Raw genomic sequence first — 17,990 nt, 5'->3', positions numbered from 1 at the left:
CTGACCAAAGAGTCTAAAAGCAGAGAGAGTGCTTAGTTGTAGCGCAGAAAGACGGGCCAAAGAGTCTAAAAGTTAATTGAGGTGTTTAATATTAAGAGACATCATGAAATGAAACATCAATTTGAAAAATCTTAGTTTACACAACACTGTCAAAGATAAAGATAGTAAGTCAAGTAAAATGGTGTGTAAATGAAATAATCAGGAAAATGTATTATTTAAAGTGGTATATTTCATTATTTGTTTTATTACAGAGTCTGTGGCCCATTACTTCAAATATATTTCTCCTTCTGGCCCCCAACAAAAAAAGTTTGGACACCCCTGGCATAGAGTATATAGTGTAGATTTTTTAACACCATTGTTGTTTTTCCTAAGTGAACAGTCAGTATACACATACATCAATTTATGTATGCAATGTATTATATATGCATATACAGGGGTTGGACAGTGAAACTGAAACACCTGTCATTTTAGTGCGGGAGGTTACATGGCTAAATTGGAGCAGCCTGGAGCTAGCAGCTAATGCTAATGTTGCTGCACCCAGCCTTAGTGGAAATCTGGAAATCTAAGCCTACTGTAAATAAACGGAAGGGGTGGGTTTATGTAAATGAGTAGGCTGCTATCCACTGGCTTTCTCCCTCCTCTGGTCTCTACTGCGCAGAATCAGGTGGCAGGATTGCCAACATGGCGGAAGATTTTGGCTTCATTTTCATTGAATGAATGGGAACGGCGACACGTCGTCCATCTTTTTTTACAGTCTCTGTTCAACTCAAACAGCTTTAAACTTTCCTTAGTTGAACTCCACTCAGTGAACCTGATTCAGATCAGATTCCATTAATGTGATGTTAAGCAGTAACATGCTGACTCACTGATGAACACAACACAAGTCATGTAGCATTCATCCACAAATTTTTCACGCATTAACGCCCAGCTCTGCTTAACTGCCACAGCTGTGTCCGGGTCAGTGCAGGACAGTCTAGTGCCCAGAGTTTCTGCTGTGTGTCGTATTGATCAGTTCTGCATTATCAGCCTCTGAGACAGAACTGAACACACACAGGGTCACCCCCAGCATCGTCAACACCATCCCCAGCACAGCTCCTGAGGCACAGAGAAAAGAGAAGAATTGTGTTAATTAATATATTGAAAAATTAGTCACTGTTTATAGAAAACCATGGGTAGTTTTGGTCATTTATTTTTTTTTATCATTGTTTTAAATAGTGAAAAAGTGAAGATACAACAACATGCCAAAAGTCATGGGATGGCAGTATGTACACTCATTAACAAATGCACCCCAAATTTCTGCAAAATTACTTCTGGCACTGCCAAAAGAGGGCAGTAAATTGCTTTCCCTATCCTATAAAAAAGGCTCTCAGATGCTACTTTTGGGTAGGGTACCTCCTGGTGAGAGACTTTACTTATGTACTCAAAGACATTTTGCCCAGTTAGCCCTTGAGAGGGAGTGCATCAGTAGATTTGCAGTATTGCTGTGATTTAGGGCATTTTAACACCAGCACTATTTGGTCTGATTAAAACGGACTCTGGTTGGATTGTACCTCTAGTGCGGTTCGAATGAGCAGGTGTGAAAACAGTGATCCCACTCGGGTGCGGATCAAAATAACCAAACAAACTCTGGAGCAGTTCACTTGTGGTGAGAATGTGATCCGGTCTCAATCCGACCCAGCTATCAAATATACTTATATTTAATTGAGCTAAACTGCTGATAAGGAACAGTTCAATCTGATATAGTAGCCAGATAACGCTAATTACCACAGCTGTGAGCAAACACTGTCTCTGCTGCTGCTCCATGCTGTTTACACGGGAGGCGTGTGTGCTGCAGTCAGTACTCGCAGATGCGCGACTCTGTTTAATATGTGTACATCTGCATGTCCTATTGAAAACACTATGTTTGAAAGCGTTACACTGCACAGATATAGACGCTGGAACACAGAATTTTCTTGCTATATTTACTTTCTTGACAGCTCTGACCAATCAGAGGTCACAGGGTGCTTGCATGGTTTATTGGTGCGCATTTTGATACGTTTAGGTTTATGCTTGTGTGAAACCAAACCAAACAGGTGTAAAAAAAAAACCTCCCTAAGAAACCTGGGCTGCTAAAGTCTAAAACTGTATTGTCTTTAGCAGTGAATCCAGTTCAGTTTTGGATCTAACAATGGTTCATTCTGAGTATGGAGGTCTCTCAGTGAGTGCTGTAACCCTGCCTTTGCTTTGGAGTAACACACTGCCCCAGCTGCTGGTGTGATCAATTATAAAGCCGTCGCAGACGACAGGAAGAGCCAGCACTTGTGTAGGACTTAAAACAGCCATGTTTCAGCATAACACCCCCACACAGCAAGGGTTATCAGGAAGGTTCCCACCAGATTTAAAAAAACACTTCCTATCCCTGCCCACTCACCAGATTTAACGCCAACCATGCCTTCATGGGACCAGCTGGGATTCTAGGTTTAGCAATCTATAAATTATTCATATCAATATCATTCTAATATTGTAATCAATTATCTACAGTGGCGTGAACAAGTATTTGCTCCCTTACAGATTTCTTTTGTTTTTGCATCCTTGTATCCAAACCACAAAGTGCTTTTCATATTAACTCAGGTTGTCTTTGTCTGATATTAAAGTTTGTTTGATAATTGGAAAAGTATCAGTATGACCAAAAATGCAAAAGAAAAAAAAAATCTGTAGGGGGCAAATACTTTTTTTTATGCCACTGTATATAATATATAATATACCTTCACCCTTACACAGTTTAATTCAATCCCAACAGCTATTTTTTGGTCAATGAGTGTAAATTAATCTTGAGGTGTTACCTTACAAGATGGTGTTGGAACGCATACACCTGTATACAGTACCAGTCAAATATCTCATTCAGTGTTTACATTTTTTTCTTACATTGTTAATTAATACTGAAGTCATCCAGCCTATGAAGGAATGAGTCATGTAGTAACTTAAAAGTATAATACTCTGTGAAGCATTTCAGTACTCTTATCTGAGGGGCTGTTAACTTTTCATTTCTGAGGCTGGTAACTCTGATGAACTTATCCTGCAAAGCAGAGGAAACTCTTGCTCTTCCGTTCCTGGGGCGGTCCTGATGAGTGCAAGTTTCATCATACTGGTTTTTGATGGTCTTTATGACTGCACTGGTTACGTTCAAAGTTCTTGAGATTTTTTTTATCTTTTTATCTTTACTTTACAACTAAATCTCTCAAAGACATTAAAAGACAAGAAAATCAAGTAATTAACTATTGATGAGTTCAGCACAGCTGTTAACTGAAAGCATGAATTCCAGGTCACTCTACCTCATACATCTGACTGAGAAAATCCAGCAGAGATGTTCTGGTTTGCTTAACACTTCTTGTTTCATAAATAATTCCATATGTTTTCTTCATAGATAAATACAATTCATTTAAATAATAATAATAATAATAATAATAATAATAATAATAATAATAATAATAATAAAAAAAACAACAACAAGATTTAATGTGTGTCCAAACTTTTGACCAGTACTGGTACTAAGTTATGAGGTGTTATCTTGTGAGTGAGACTGAACACTGTCCAGCTTGCTCATGGCAAGGCAACATGAATTATCGAATGAGTTGAAATGAGGCCTGAAAGTTTGTGCTAGATGGATGAATACAGTAATTTTTTGAAGTTATGAGGATATTTCACATTCCTCATTCCACAGTGTCATGTATGTACATGGAATATGCCATAGATGGCATTACCACCCACAGTGGACAGCACAATGATGATGACTGTAAATGGCGACATCTGGCTAAAACTGTTTTTTTTTTCAGAAGTCACATCAACGTTCAATGCAGGAGACCCCCACACACATATCCCACAAGTCAGCGCAGTGTCCCTTACTTGTCGCAGGACATAGCAAACGTCGAAAAGTCACGGTATTAGCTCTATATCCCATGATATTTGGCATGTCACTGTATAATGATGACCTCAAAACTGATTTTCAGTAGTGGTAAAAAAAAAAAAACTTTAACACCTACTTTTCCCTCCAAAGTCTTCTCCAAGCAGTTTTCCAGTGAGCATGGTGAACAGGAAGCTGAGGGAGTTCACAGTTGGCACTGCCAGAGACAGATCTACAACACACACACACACATACACACTCATATAACACCCACCAGTCAACAGCACTGCCAAACAACTCAACCCTTTGAACTCTAGGCTGTTTTTATGTGTTTTTTTTTCTCCGTGTTTGTCAGTTCCTCTTTCAGGTCTTATAACACAGTAATTATATCAGACAGACACATGCCCTGATCTCTTTTACCCCAGAATACATACAGCTGTTTAAAAATATAATCATTTAAAATGTAAAAGGAAGCAGAATTGTTCTATTTTCCTGGAACTAATCATGTTTTGGACAAAATTTTACAAATGTTTTTTTTTTTTTTTTTTTTTTTTTTTACTTATTTTTGAATGTTAAATATATTCACACCTAAGATATCTTTTCAAAAATGGTTAGACTAGAGTTTTTATGAGTTAAAAGTATAAGAATTTTGATAATAGTTCATCACATGGCTTATTATTACTTTGACAAAATACATGGAGAGCGTCAGGCGGAGTTATTTTTCTTGATAATCAATAATCACACCTCTAGGATACATGTAGATTAAAAACCTGACACTCAGAGCAGCCTATGCCTTTCAATATTTTGATCAGGACATTAAATAAATACAAATATTTATGGGCAAAATAACTACTTAGCAAGTAAAATAAAAACTATATAAAGTAGTGCGCACACCATACCTAGCTTTAGTTTGAGTAAAGCAGGTAGTTTTACACTTTTTCTGTGGACACTTTTGAGTCTTTATTTACTGATATTATTTGGTTTGAAGCATCATATAAATAAGGTTTGAAGCACTAAAGGTAAATAATATTGGTTGGGAAAGGAGAGCTCACTTTTTTAGGTCTCCCATATTTCTAAATTGGTTTCTTGCAGATGCTTTACTACACTGGGATATTATTGCTATTTTTAAAAAGAGTAAGTTCAGCCCTTTCTAACCATATATGGATTATGTTTATGTGTGAAGGGATTCCTGAGTAATTAAGCTGAGAACACAATGTGTGATTTTGGACAGAAAATCTGTCCGTAGGGTTCTAAGGGTTAATATTGAGGAGCTCACCCTGACAGATCTGGCATTTATAGATTTATCGGTGCTGGATTAAACAGTAATCTTTAGCAAATAGATCCTATTTAGTGGACTAATCATTGAAAGCAATATAAACACAACATACATAATGTTAATTCACTCTGTAACATCCACAACAAAAAGGCATTCAACTAGAAAAAAAAAAAACCACAGAAAAAAAAACCCACTGCAGTGAAGATTTTAATTGATTGCAGCAACATGTGTGGCAGATGCAAAGCTTCCCACACTAGTTGATTAATTCTATGGAGATTGGATACAGCAGTTCCTCTATACGAATTAATCATTAAACACCAACACACTTCCCGTTCATGTGTCAAACATTAAATTAAGCAAATGCACATGCAAACTGACCTGCTGTGGCCAGTGTGATGTAGAACACAACAGATCCGCTCTGGTTCAGGAGAAATGGTAGAAGATACTGCAAAGAGAAGAAGTTTTTTATACTTTAAGTATTTAAATAGTTAAAATGCTGTCAACTTAAGCACATACGCTGCCTGGACGGAGACTCAATTTTTAGCCTTAAAAATCATTTTTTTTACATTTTAAATTCTATAGTGTATCCAGTGATGTAGTGTTTTGAAATCTGCATTTACCTTGAGATTGAGAAAGAGGAACTTGACTTCAGCCAAGAACTGAGAGATCCTGCTCCCTTCCTTCACATGCTCTATACCCACTGTTGCTCTCTTCAGCAGGGGGTTGGTGCCCCCCCACAACGCAGCAACCAGAAGGAGACACAGCATCTGCACTGAAGAGAGGAAGACAATGATTGTTTTCGTTTACATAATACTGTGCAATTCGTGTACCTTTGCGATTATAAAATACACTTAAAATTTAATGGATATACTGAAGGAAAGGTTTAGGTAGTACCAGTACCATGGTTTAGAACCAGTCAAATGTCTGGACACACCTTCCAATTTCATGTGTTTCTGTATTTTTTTTTTTACATTGTAGATTAATATTAAAGATATAAAAACAATGAAGAGACACAAATGGAATTATGTTGTAAAAAAAAAAAAAGGTTTGGTATCTATAATCACCTGACCTATTAAATTTACAATAAAAAAAAACATACAAATAAAATATATTTAATGAGAAGAGTGTCCAAACTTTTGACTGGTACCATAGACATTTCTACTTTGATACTTTTGGGGCACTAGATTATTAGTCATTAACATTTAGGTCTTACAATTCTGGCAGACAGAGAGAGAGACAAACAGAGAGGCAGGCAGACAGACAGAGAGACAGACAGAGAGGCAGGCAGACAGACAGACAAACAGGGAGACAGACAGAGAGGCAGAAAGACAGACAGAGCAGCAGACAGGGACACAGGCAGACAGACAGAGAGGCAGACAGAAAGACAGACAAACAGGGAGACAGACAGAGAGGCATGCAGACAGACAGAGAGGCAGGCAGAGAGAGAGACAGGCAGACAGACAGAGAGACAGGCAGACAGTGAGGCAGGCAGACAGACAGACAGAGAGACAGACAGGCAGGTGCTGTTTCAGAGTGTAAATAAAGTATCTGAGCTGCTCTCTCTGTCTGACGTTTTGGTTTAAAGTTTTTTTTCCCTCTACTGTGTAAAAGTGTTTAACCTCCTCTTACATTAATATCAGTGTAATATAAATATGAATAGGATAAAAACAGGCTTTATTTCTGTCTTTATCAGGAAACTCACCCACTGTTGCCATGTTATCTCCTTCACGAGCCGCATTAGCCGCAGGATGAGCTCGAGACTGCACCCCAGTGTCCTGGAGACGATTTATCCAATTATTTTCACTTTTACAGTATACAGCCTGATAATAACCGAAATATTAAAGCAGATTCATTAATGAATTAATTAGTTCTGGAAGTTACTATCAATAATTAAGGGCACCCCAGTGTTTTGCCAATTCTTTATCGATATTTAAAACTATTATTCAATAATACAGTAACTTAAACATTTGAAAAAAGTATGCATTAATTAATTAGTTTAGTGTAGTCTGGCGATGATAGATAAAATAATAATGTTGCATCAATTTTAATGTATAATTCAATAAAACAGTATACTTATATTTTATTGGTGCTCAATGAGTAATATTTTCTTATCACATTTAAAGTAAAATTCAATAATTCAACAATAAAAAAAAAAAATTGTTTCTCTCAACACTCAACAGCAAAAATGATTCCTTCTAAATGATTCCCCCTCAAATGTTCTGAATCAGCCATAAATTAGTTTCCTGCTCAAGGGGAAGTGTAAATATATAATTAAATGTGTGTTGCAACCCATTAGTAATGTGTAAAGCTGAACTTGATAAATACTTAGCTTTTAACAAGCTTACATTTATTACATTAGCTGGTGGATCTGGGTCCTGCTGATTAGCACTTAGGTTTTGAGCTTTTTTTGCAACCCATTTTTTCATATTTAGAAGCATTTTAGGTTTTATTTAGGTATTTCTGTCAACATTCTTCTTTCTATAGTTCATAAAACTGTTCTTATGAGTGTAATTAGATAAAATAGAATAGAATATAGAATAGAATTAGAATATGGAAAAAAATTAAACTGACAGCTACACTCTGATTGGCTGAGCTCCAGTCACAGTGGTTATGGACAAAAGACAACCCCAGCTGGCACACAACTGACCTTTAACGTTGAAATGTGTTTGAAATATGACTAAAGTAATGTCTGTTGTTGTTTCATTCTTGAAACAACGTTGAATCAAAAATTATTGTTCAATGGTTGTACTAACATTGAAATTTTAACGTTAAATCAACATTTAATGTTCAATGGTTGTGCTAACGTTGAAATTTTAACGTTGAATCTTGTAAATCAGCATTTTACATTTCATCATCATATCATTTCTAAAAACAGTTGGATGGAGAAATGAAAAAGTGTTTTATTTCTATTTGTAGTAACTGTTTTTTAATTTAACACCATGTTCATGTTCTATTAGTTTTACAGTTATAGTGTTTTTTAGATCAGATGTTAAGTAATCAGATTAGTAGTGGTGGGTAACTTTCTTTATACTCAGCTTTACAACAGTGATGTAAGTTTATTGTTAACACTCTGTTAACCATAGGATTTTCTTATTTTTTGTGAGCTATGGTTTGAATGTATGACGTTGAAACAGTTGATTCAGCGTTGATTTAACCATAACATTTACATTGATCAACGTTGATTCAACGTTTATTCAACGTTGAAATGCCAGCTGGGAAGATTTAAAAGTGATGATTAATTAATTAACTGTAGACTGTATTACTGTATTATACTGTAAAAGTGATGAGGCATTTAATGCTTTATTAATTATCGCCAGGACCCTGGGGTGCAAATAACTTCACATTTCTGTGAAGCAACAATAGTATCACTTGAAACATATCTTAAATGCATGAGAATGAGATCTTTGCAAATTTTGTGTTGTGATATGGTAACCATTTGATTTTCATCTTTTATTATTTTCATCTTTTTTCCAAAATCTGGTATATATAAAAACAAATGGCTAATTTTCCTACGTTTGCCATCCAAATAATTCAAATTCTTACAGTACTTTTACTTGAAACCTGCATAATGAGTACTATAACAAGTTTTTTTACAGATGCCAACGGTGTCAGTTAATAAGTCTTTGATTTGTTTTCTTATTTTATAGGAGTCTGAAATCTGGTCTATATAGAACCAAATAGACAATTTTTCAAGGGCAGTTGGCGTGACCACAGTACCTGACCAGAGCGACCAACTTCAGAGAAACTTCCAATTCCAATTCCAATAAAAACAGCACCACATGAACGCAGCATAAGAACTTAATAAACACTTTACACACATTTAGGAAACATGTGCAAACCCAGTGCAATGTGTTTTTATTTATTTGAAGAAAATGAATACAGAATTAGCATTCTCATACTCATGTCCCAAAATCATAACATTTTTAATTTACTAACTAAAAAAAATTATATAGCCTTAGGGGCAATCAAATTTGAACCATACATGATTCCTACCATCCTTTTTTTTCTGATATCTGACTTTAGTGGGAATAAAAACAGAATCTTGGGTGGTGCATTACAAAAACAACAACCAGTGGTTGTCATGCTCACACTTCTCCACACAAGGTTTTGTTTTGTGGAATGAAACCATGGAACATCTTACTAAAGAATGGTCGTAATGGAAGACCAGCCTTGTTTTATTTACAGTGCTGTAAATGCAGCTCTTTATGACACTTGTATGTTCTTTTTTGAGGGCAGTGCCTTTCTCTGTGCTGCCCTGTGACGCACACCACTGCTGTTCAGTGTTCTCCTGATGGTGGACTCATGCATATTAACATTAGCCAATTAGAAAGAGGTCCTCTGGTAATTTTAGTCCCGTCTGGAAGCACATCTCTGAGTTTCGTCTCCTCGCATTTAATAAAATAGTTATTTGTCCACTGCCACGCACCGTAATTACACTTATAAATTACACACGTTTCCACGAAAATTCACGTAAACACAACAGCAAGCGGAAATGGAGGAGCTACTGAACGTGATGTTACCAAGAAAGCCTAAAAACTTACTGGTCCTCCTGTTTTTTCAATTGCAGTTCAAATGCAAGAGTTTTATCACTCACTCTAAAAAACAGAGGTACGATATGAGTACTTTTTTGTACTCGAAGGTACATTCTTTATAATTGTACCCTCAAAGGTACAATATTGGTCTTTACAGGGTCAGATTTGTTCCCTCTGAAGTACAAAGTCATTTCTAACAGCAATAAGTACAGATTTGTACCATTTAACCAGCCAAAAGGTACATTCAGTATTCTGCATCACTGTACTAATGAACAGTATATATTTAAATTGCACATTTTTTATTTGAAAGCCAGACAATTTTGTATCATCAAGTTTTTGAGCCATTTTTAGTTGATGACAATGTTTATAATCTTTATAATCTATACTGGCACAAAAACCATGGGTACAAAAAAGTACTTTCACTGAAAGGTACTTTTTTGAACCTTAATATAAGGTACAGCCCCAGCGACAAGCTTTGTACTCTTTTAAGTACAAATCTGTACTTATATTTCTTAGAGTGCTGAGTAGAAGTGTGAAATATTTTTCATAGACGTCCCCCTGAAAAATTAATACCATCCAGATAGGGCTTTTGATAGATCTCTCTATTTAAATGAAACAGGCTCCGCCCACTCACACAATGATTATAATCCCATCGAAACACCTTACTCTAATTTCACCTTTCCATTTAAATTTTTCTGCTAATCTTACAGGTTCACATACAGTGCGTTTGCCACTCACAGAAAAGTCTAGATTAAACTTTTTTGCAGAAATATAGAATGTCTGTCCTACAGGGTTCACAAAGTTTTCACCACCAATGTGTTTTAAATTACACAGATTTAAAAAAGAGCCTTGGTCAGAGCTGGTTAATGAGTAACAAAAAGAGGGAGGGTGCTGTTTGGTGGTTTGAATAATGTATTCTGCCGGGAAACAGTTCCCAGCTCCAGACAATTATATCTTTGTACAAGTTTATGACCTGCAAGTTTATGACCTGTTTCCTCCCTTTTTTTTAAATGTGTAGCCTTCTGTCCATCCCAGGCTTGTAGAGATCAGAAGGAACTCATAGGTTATAGCTGTGCACAACCCCAAATCAGAAAAAAACAAATAAAAATAATAATAATAATAATAATAATAATAATAATAATTAACCCATTTACCACTTTGCTATATTCCCATTCTTTCTCATGAAACTTAAAATATCTATTGGCAAAGAAATAGTCACAATGCGAGGGCTTGGAAGCAGTGATAAATGCTAGTGATTTACATTTACATTTGTGGCATTTAGCTGATGCTCTTATCCAAAGCGACTTACAAGGTTATTCCTATTACAGAAGTAGTTCCTATTACAATGTAGTGTTAGGAGTCTTGCCCAATGACTCCTATTAGTGTAGCACAGCATAGTTACCAAGACCTGGAACTGAACCCCAGTCTCCGACATTGTAGCTCACTGGCAGGTGGTAGTGTTATCCACTGCACCACACCAACCTCAAATGTCCTCAATGTCAAACTCAACATTATTTTAAATCACTATGATTCAATACACTGCTTCAAAGTCTGTATCAAAATAAAAAAGGCAAATAACTGACCCAAAACAGGTTTCCTTTAATCACAGTTTCAAAAAGTTTCACACAGCTGATCTAGGATCAGAATATGTTGTCCCTAAATGTTTCTAGATAAGAATTTCTGAACTCTTATCTCAGAATTGTGTTAAGTGTGTCAACATTACACATGGCAACATTGCATGAAAGCACACATGTTGCATTGCTTTATTTTTGCTCATAATTTGTCAAACCATTAGTATTTCTGAAATGAAAGGACCTCAGAAAAAAACAACAACTAGATCTTCTGTTTTGGGATCATTTAGACAAGTAGATTGCTACGGTGGCCGAGAAAGCCCAGCGCAGTGCAAATTGAAAAGCGCTGCAAAAGCACAAAACACATCCATCAAAATTACAACACAGGCGCAGCAAATAGAAAAACGCGCTGCAACTAGAACCACAACACAACGGAAGTGAGTCACAACACAACGGAATTTTCCCGGGGGACCTTAAAAGATGCTGTACCAGCTGTATACAAAGGACAATAAGTGGCAAACAAGCTTCTGAAAAGTAAGTAATGTTTATTACCTGTGATTACCACGGTTGTGTGCATATTATTAAAAGTTCTGCTTCACAAAACGCCTTGTTTGCCACTTATTGTCCTTTGTACACATAGTGAAGTCCGAGACGTTACTGAAGACGCAGCTTAGCTGGTACAGTATCTTTTAAGGTCCCCCGGGAAAATTCCGTTGTGTTGTGACTCACTTCCGTTGTGTTGTGGTTCTATTTGCAGCGCGTTTTTCTATTTGCAGCGCGTTTTTCTAGTTGCAGCGTGTTTTTCTATTTGCTGCGCCTGTGTTGTAATTTTGATGGATGTGTTTTGTGCTTTTGCAGCGCTTTTCAATTTGCACTGCGTTGGGCTTTCTCGGCCACCGTAGATTGCCCTCCAGATGTCACTGTGTAGGGTGATATTTTGAACATCTCACAAAATTTAATCTTTTTCCAGAATCATTTCGTTCATTGATTCGATCTCTAAAAAGCCCTACTTTTAAATACATTTTAAAACAGGACGAACTAGGGAAACAGAAAAGAAAAAAATAGATTAAAAAAACAAGTAGAAAACTGAACATAAACAAACCAAGCCAAAATTACAATTTCACTGACATGAAACATGCACAAGACTAGGCCAAAGAACACTGAAACAACTGAGTATATACACAGAGACAGACAAGAAACACCAGGGGTAGATAACAAGAGGGCTGGGCTACAAATTTGTTGATTGGGAACACCAATGACAAGGCACAAATAAAACAGAGCCATGAGCTAAAGAGCATGTGGTGAGGAAAACAAGGAACCAACAGACCAGGAAAGGAGTAAACTGTAAAAAAGTGTGACAGATGCCAAGTGCTAGTGTTTCAGGATTTTTTTTCTATCCTCCTATCAAACATGTCTGAAGTAGTGAACATCAGCATCAGCACCAGTATGAGTTTTTGTTGCAGTTTTTTTATTTCCAAGTTTCCACACATTCTCTGTTGGGGATAGGTCAGGTCAAGACAGCAGGCAGGCCAATCCAGTACCTGTACCCAATTCTAATGAAGTAATGCCTTTGCAGCATTTGGAATTATTTCATGTTAAAAATGTGTAGGCGTCCTTAAAAATGATGTCATCTTGAAGGCAGCATATGTTTTTTTTTCTTTAGCACAATATGTTTGTTTTTACACTTGGAGTGCAGAAAAGTGACCTTTCCCAGCTACAGCCCAGATGAAATTCAGCCTTTTCAAAGACCTGTTGAGGCTGCTGTGCCAGGGGAAGTGCCCCCTTATTTGAATAAGTCTAACATGCTGGGAAAGTCTCCAGGAACATTACAGTAACCCCTTGTTCCATTTATCAGGCCTCTGGGTAAGGTTGCATTGAATGAATGAATGCACTGTATGAGATAATTGATCAGGGATAGTCTTCTTCCTGCAGGTGTCCAGGTTGTCCACACCTTCTTTATTGTGGTTCTAGCCCTGGCTAATGGTTAGCATTCACTGATTATCAGACTCGGTCATGCAGATTTCTCCTGTATAACATCCAAACATCTTGACATTTCAAGACTTGCCTACTGCAACTCTCTACTTGCTGGTCTTACACTGCGAGCCAATAAAAAAAACCCGCAACTAGTTCAGAATGAGGCGGCAGCAAGACTCTTCAGTCTTCAATCTTCCGAAGTTCAGTCATGGGACTCCTTTGCTGAGTTCCCTCCACTGGCTTCCTGTTGCTTCCCCCAACAAATTCAAAACCCTGACCCTGGCCTGCAAAGCCAAAAATGGACCAACTCCTTCCTACTTGATTGCAATGATGGTCTGTAACACCTTAGCCCATGTCTGTCTTCTGTTTCTCCCTAATTTGGTCTCTTGTGCTCCTGCCCCTCTGTTTTCCTGTCAAGTGTTCCCAGCCATGTGCTTTTGTTGTGTTTTTGTACCTGTCTCCACCCTAGCTCCGCCCCAGCCCTGCCCTAGCAATTAGTGTTCTCACCTGTGTCTTGTCTGTAACCCCGCCCCCTCGTCATCCAAGCCCAGGTGTTTCTCACTCTCCTCATGTATTTAAGCCCCTCTGTTTGAATGTGCAGTGTCGAGTCTTTTGTATCCTTGCTGTCCGTATGTATCCTTGTCTAGCCTTTTGTGCGATACCTAGCTGTGTATGTGTCAGGTTGGTCTTTGTTTCTCAGTCTTTGTTTCTCAGTCTTTGTTTCTTAGTCTGTGTTTCTTAGTCTTTGTTTCTTAGTCTGTGTTTCTTATTCTGTGTTTCTTAACCTTTGTTTAAGTTTTATTTTATCCTAGCCCTGTTTTTTGCGTTACCCGTGTTTTGTTTACTGTTTTTCATTTATCTTGTTTATTAATTAAAAAGACAAATTTATATCTGCACTTATGTCCATCCCTTCCTCATACGAGAAGTGTGCCCAGTTCCTCATACGAGAAGTGTGCCCAGTTGTGTTCCTCTTGAAGGTATAAACACTGAGTTCATAAGAGGTTGAAGAAATTACCTAAAGACATTGTCCCCTATCAGTTATTTTGCAGAATAAAGCAAAACCTGCTCCCTCTTGTTCTTCTCTAGACTTTGTTTAATTAGCTTTCCAATGTAGACCTGTGCCTTCCAAATGAGGCTTGATTGTTTGTCGAAGATTAACCATATATTATTATTATTTGTATTTCAAATTTTTTCCATGTTCTCCCCAATTTTGCACAGCCAATTACCCAACCCACTCATTAGGATGCCCCAAAACACCAGGAGGGTGAAGACTAGTACATGCTTCCTCCGATACATGTGAAGCCAGCCACCGCTTCTTTTCGAGCTGCTGCTGATGCAGCATAACCGAGGAGCATCACAGTGTGCTTGGAGAAAAAGCACAGTGACTTGGTTCTGGTACATCAGCTCACAGACGCCCTGTGCTGCTGACATCACCCTTTAGTGATGTGGGGAGAGAGCGCCATCTACCCACCCGGAGGGAGCAGGGCCAATTGTGCTCCCTCTGAGCGCCGGAACCTTGATGGCAAAGCTGCATGAGCGGGGGTTCGAACCTGCGAAGACCGCTGGACCACTCGGCGCCTATTAACCATATTTTAATGCCATACTTTAATTGAAAGCTTAATAACTTCTTAACAAGAGAAATATCAGCCTCCTAATTGGAGAAGTTGCTCATCAACTGATACTGCATGAATGAAGAAATGTGTAAGATGCTCCACTCACTTCTCCCAGATCTCTTTAAAGGCACCAGCTTGTCTCTCACTTGCCGGTCTCACCTGCAGGTCTTGATGGTTCGCAAATCAGAATTCTTGAGAAAGTGTAAAAGACCTTTGGTGGCATTCCAGATATGGGACCTTAACAAAGTCCTATGTGGGTTCAATAATCTATCTAATCCATTATTTTCCATTTGCCTCCAGATTTGAATGGATGGAATGATGAACACCTTGAATGTTACGCTAAAAGAGAGATTTTACTCATTCCTCATTTTTGACCTGAAGACGATTGTATTACCCAAGTGGTGACCCTTTCATTGATAGCTGGTGTGATGAACATGTAGAATGTGGACATTAATTTACAGTACATGATATGGTGATATGCAGTGTTGGGAGTAACGGCGTTAAAACTAACGGCGTTACTAACGCCGTTACTTTTTTTCAGTAACGAGTAATCTAACTAATTACTATGACTGTAACTATAACGCCGTTACCATTTCCGACACCCCGTTACTGCACGTTACTTTAGCAGCTCTATGAACTTTTTTTTTTATTTCGCTTTGCCCTGGTTAACCCCTCCTCTGTCCGGTGAACTTGAGCTTCTGGCCGCTGTGCCTGTGGTTTGGCGTGGTGAAGTGAGGCACAATTGTGACGATTTGCGTGCTCTAATCAATTCAGTGATTGCCGTGGACAACCCAAGTTCCGAATTAAGGACGTTAAGCTCTTTTTAGCTGCTCCGGTTTTTGTGGTGCTGCTGCTTTCTATTTTAGAGCTTAGATTCTCTGCCCGAACCCGACCTGACCCAAAGACCGTCCCAAAATCGGGCTCCTATTTTTATTTTATATAAAGCTCTGGTGTGATAATCACAATGTTGCTAAGTAACCAATTATTATTGTTCACTAAAGCGAACGAAATAGCGAAAATTGAAAGTGAAAAACATTTGTGTTAACTGAATCTAATAAAAACGGTAATTAAAAGGAAAAACATAACTATCTCGAACTGTATTTTGTGTTTATAAAACTAACTAAAACGAACTGAAATTACTGATAGAATACCCTCATTTTTGTGTTTAATTTATTTATAAGCGCTGTTGTAAAGCGGAGTTGTACAGCGGGAGTTGTTGTGCCGAGCGCGCGGCACTCGTGGTCCGTTAGTTCTTGTGTAAAGCGCTCGCGCTAGCAAGCCCACCCTAAAATGAACAGAAAAAATAAAAACAAAATAAAAAAATTAAACTATAATAAAAATGAAAACTGTAATCACGTAGCTCTGGGCGCACGTGAACGCCTCCGCGTTTGACTTGCAGCATTGTGTGTAGCTGTTCTTAAAAATCATTTAAATTAAATAATAGTTCTATGCTTCTATGTTACAGTGTTAATTAACATAATTCTGATTATATTTCGCTCATTCAATCAGCCCGAAAACAGACAGTTTATGGGGCGGATCGGGTCAGGCTCATAATGACAGTTTATGGTTCGGGCTTGGGCAGAATGTGCACGGGCTCCGGCTGGGTCGGATTTTTTGGGCAGGATCTAAGCTCTATTCTCTTTTGGTGAAGCTGTTATATTAATACCATTTTAACGGGCATTAAATTGTTGTTTTTGTCCATTATTTTGTTTTATATATACATATTTCTTTTGAGTGTGGCTTGGTTTGTTAAATTTCATCCCCAGACGCGTTTTTCCGCTTTTTTCAGTATTACAAGTTTTAGTAATTTTCTTTGGTTGTGTGGAGAATTTCGTTTTATTTTTTTGAAATTCGTTAGATTATATTTTTGTCAACATTTTGGGTTTATTTTCGTTTGTTATTTTTTGTTATTTTTCTAATAATAATAGTAAATGCATAATTGATTTCCTTTTTTTGACGGGCGAATAATAAAAAGTAACGCGATAGTTACTTTTACTGGTAACTAATTACTTTTATAGTGGAGTAACTCCGTTAGTAACTCAGTTACTTTTTTGGAGAAGTAAGGAGTAACTATAACTAATTACTTTTTCAAAGTAACGTGCCCAACACTGGTGATATGACTGTGTTATTTTGGTGTTCTTTGACATATAATTCCCTGTATCCATGATGCTTGAGTTGTAATTCCTTCCCCTTCTTCTTCTTCTTCTTCTTCTTCTTCTTCTTCTTCTTCTTCTTTTTCTTCTTCTTTGTCTTCTTCATACCCTTCTTATCTAAAGCACTGTTTTCATCTTCTGCCAGAACATCTGCCAAACAGTTCAGCACCAAAACTTGCCTTTATCTTCAGCAAAGAGAGAACTTGGTGTGTAGTCGTCTTTACTTTTGAACTGCAGTCCCCATTAGTAAACATTGCTTTCAAGCAATGTCTGTTTTGTCTAAAATTTTGGTTGTTTGGTGGATGAACTTGAGTCATGTGAGGGTTATGGAGGTGAGATGCAGATGCTGATGCAGCAAAAGTGTTTAGGTTTGTCTAGTTTTGTGAGTTCATAGATAGACAATCTCCATTTCTTATGTATTTGTGTTTTTTTGCAGTGTGCACACTGACATAGCAAAATTCATTGGACAGTATTGTGCTCCAGGAGTTTGGCCATGTGTTGTGAAAGCTAAAGAAAACTGGGTACCACTTTAAAATAAGACTACCCTCATTAAGGGTTTATAAATGGTTTACAATTAGTTTATTAATGGTTACTAATTAGGTTGTAAATGCCTTAAAATCATTACTAATCAGTTATAACACATACGTAGAAAAGGCAACAGTATAGATGGCTGTGGGTTCACTATTTGGCAAGCAACAGGTCATTGTTGCCCTTTCTATGTATAACTGATTATTAATGATTTTTAAGGCATTTACAACCTAATTAGTAACCATTAATAAACTAATTGTAAACCATTTATAAACCCTTTAAAGAAGGTAGTCTTATTTTAAAGTGGTAGCGAAAACTGCACTGACCTGTGGGATATGTGTGTGGGGTCTCCTGCATTAATTGCATTAATTGATTACTTTCAGAGTAACTTGTCTGTTCACGCTGAAATTTCGAGCCAATCATTGCCAACCAGCTCACTGTCCACTGTGGGTGGTAATGCCTT

General features: G+C 37.5%; 1 protein-coding gene across 1 annotated transcript; it reads right to left on the bottom strand.

The window, feature by feature from the left end:
* Positions 1–395: 395 nt before the first annotated feature.
* Positions 396–6,898, bottom strand: tmem234 (transmembrane protein 234). The gene is made up of 5 exons (XM_007247503.4): positions 6,859–6,898; positions 5,777–5,928; positions 5,535–5,601; positions 4,020–4,112; positions 396–1,095 (listed from the first exon to the last, which is right to left on the bottom strand). Exons 1-5 carry the CDS (start codon positions 6,869–6,871, stop codon positions 974–976), a joined length of 447 nt encoding a protein of 148 aa, XP_007247565.3. The 5' UTR covers positions 6,872–6,898; the 3' UTR covers positions 396–973.
* Between the last annotated feature and the right edge of the window lie 11,092 nt (positions 6,899–17,990).

This window comes from Astyanax mexicanus, chromosome 7, assembly GCF_023375975.1.
Source record: "Astyanax mexicanus isolate ESR-SI-001 chromosome 7, AstMex3_surface, whole genome shotgun sequence".
Taxonomy (NCBI): domain Eukaryota; kingdom Metazoa; phylum Chordata; class Actinopteri; order Characiformes; family Acestrorhamphidae; genus Astyanax; species Astyanax mexicanus.
The sequence above is the reverse complement of the archived record's forward strand: the minus strand, read 5'-3'. Positions and strand labels throughout refer to the sequence as shown.